General features: G+C 49.2%; 1 protein-coding gene across 9 annotated transcripts in view; it reads left to right on the top strand.

The window, feature by feature from the left end:
• KDM2B (lysine demethylase 2B) overlaps nt 1–2,390 on the top strand; it is a 113,133-nt gene that overhangs the window by 7,474 nt on the left and 103,269 nt on the right. For 8 of the 9 annotated variants that reach the window (XM_065032917.1, XM_065032916.1, XM_065032920.1 and 5 more), the window contains one exon: nt 566–710. In XM_065032917.1, coding sequence (XP_064888989.1) covers nt 566–710 — 145 coding nt within the window. Of the gene's footprint in view, nt 1–351; nt 376–565; nt 711–2,390 lie in introns of those variants that run through there. The other variant, XM_065032918.1, reaches the window with a different exon arrangement.

Here is a 2,390-nt window from a genome sequence, read left to right as displayed (position 1 = left end):
ATCGCGGCTTCCGGTGTGACTATGGAAACACTGGGATTATGTAAATACCGAAACCTGGATGCTGTGCATCAGATTGAGTGATTCGCGCCCCCCCCCCCCCCCCTTTCCTTTTCCCCAGGGATTTATCTTGTATTCACGTGCGAAAATAACAATAATAATAAAAATGGTCGGGTTGCTAACGAGCACTGGCTGCCGTTCGCGTTTTTTAGAGGGACTGCAAACCCATCGGTGCTGTAGCTTGTGAATTTTGGGCGAGTTACGCCGCTCTCCTGCTCGCCTTCAAACGCCAGCTCCTGCACAGCAGCGCAAGTTTGAGTTTTCCTGCAGCCAAACACCTGTTATTCTTGTCTAGTTGCGTGTCACGGGATGGAAAAGGTTGTGCATGCAGCTGTGTTGCAGCTTGTTTGGGTTCAGGTTTTGTTCATCTGGTGTCTTGCCATCATAATTATGTCCCCCAGAATCTGTTTATCAAATCGTCCTGCACGATCCGTGACTTTTCCTCCCAACCGACCCCAATATTTGTTTTATTTTTCTGGACAATATGTTTGTTTTGTTTTTTTTCTAGCGAGCCATTGACAGAATGCGGTACGATGAGAACGAGGACCTCTCGGACGTGGAGGAAATTGTCAGCATCAGGAGTTTCAATTTGGAAGAGAAATTAAAGAGTAAAACGTATCACGGGGATTTCGTGCATGCCATGGACGGGAAAGGTAACTGCCCGGGGGCGGGAGGGGGGTCCCGGTTGCCCGGCCCGTGCTCGCTCCGCTGCCGCCGCCTCCACGTGTCGCTCCGCGCCCCGGTTTGTATTTCGCGCCCGCATCCCCCGGCCCGGGGATCCGGTGACGCCGCCGGGCCGGGAGGCGGAGGGGGGGTTTGGCTGCTGTGGGGTCTGCCCGGCTCCCCCCCCCGCACCCCAAGGGCGGCTTTTGCCCCTACATGGTGCAGGGAGGGCGGCGCGGTGCTGAACGGCAGCGCCGTGCGCTCCCCAAGCTCCGGCGTGCTCCGCTGCCCTGACCCCGCGGCAGCGGGATGTGCAGGAATTCGGTCCTGGCAGAGGAGAGACAGAAACCCCAGCCCCCACTCGGCCGGAGGTGATTCCTGCTCCCCCCTCTGCCCCGTGGAGTCCACGACCCCTTTTGCAAGGGATGCCGTTGGTGAGCCGGGCTTGGAGACTTCAAAGTCAATAACTTTTCCGTGTTTCTGTCATATATAAAATAACAGCGCTCCCGTCTCCGAAGTTACTTGGTTTGCTGAGGTGACTTAATAACGAAGTGAAACCAGAGCGCCCAGCCTGGCAGGAAGGGAAATGGGAGAGGTTTGCCCGGGAATCAGACGGGCCGGGGGATTTGCAAATCACCTTTATTTGCTGCAGCATTGTTGAAACAGATCCTGAATCCCAGATGGCTCTGGCCAAACCCGGCCCCAGGGAGGACGCCCTGCCTAAGCCGGCGTTCTCAGGGAAGAGCAGCTCGGGCTGTAATCCTCCTGAAATGGCCATAACTATGGAGCCACTAATCTAGTTTAGAAAATTTCCTTTTCTCCCCTAGGTTTAGTTTTGCACGAGCATTTTAATCTCCTTTTAGAAAAGTTAATGTGGTGGAGAAATTAAATACCTATCTTATTTAGGAAGGTATTTGTTTAGGAGATAAGCTCAACCCTGACCCCTCTTCCTCCAAACAATACACAAACACCTATTTTTTAGCTGGAAAATGTTAATTAATTTTCCAGAAAATGACTGCATTCTGCCCTCATCTTCCAAATACTCCAGTGGTTGCCATTGCTACATGGTAACTATAACACAACCCACAGCTCCCTGGCTCAGCAGCTCTGAAATCTTTGGGTAGCTTTCTCCTTTCTAGGGAACTTGAAATAAATGAGTGTCTTTTGTTATTTTGTTGTGGTCTGTGTCTGCTTTGTTCGACCCCACAAGGGATTTAAATGCTTTGTTGGGGCATTACCAAGAAAGGGTCTCCCCTCCTATTGGCTCTGTTTTTATTTTTACTATTGCGTTTTTATTTCTATAAAGCCCAGAGTTGCACTGAAGTGAGTCAAGACAATGACAGTGGTTAGTGAGAATAAAAAGTCCGTTTGTAGGAACACATGGAATTGGTTGAGCTCTGTATTTTTAAGGCTACATATCTGCCTCTGCTTCTCCTGCTGATACAATTCGTGATGTTTGTTGACTTTCTGTCTTGGGTGAGAGGGTTCTTAAAAAAATACCTGTGGTTTATTTACTTGCTTATTTAAGGGCAGAACAGTTTTAATGAGAATTCCTAGGAGGAATGAAGATTTCTCTAGTACAGAAATATTTATTTGGTAACCTTAGTTAATTGGGCTATTCATTACACTTATTTTGAGACTGGTGGCAATGAAGTTTCTGTAATTTTAAT

Source organism: Columba livia, chromosome 17 (assembly GCF_036013475.1).
Source record: "Columba livia isolate bColLiv1 breed racing homer chromosome 17, bColLiv1.pat.W.v2, whole genome shotgun sequence".
NCBI lineage: Eukaryota > Metazoa > Chordata > Aves > Columbiformes > Columbidae > Columba > Columba livia.
The sequence above is the reverse complement of the archived record's forward strand: the minus strand, read 5'-3'. Positions and strand labels throughout refer to the sequence as shown.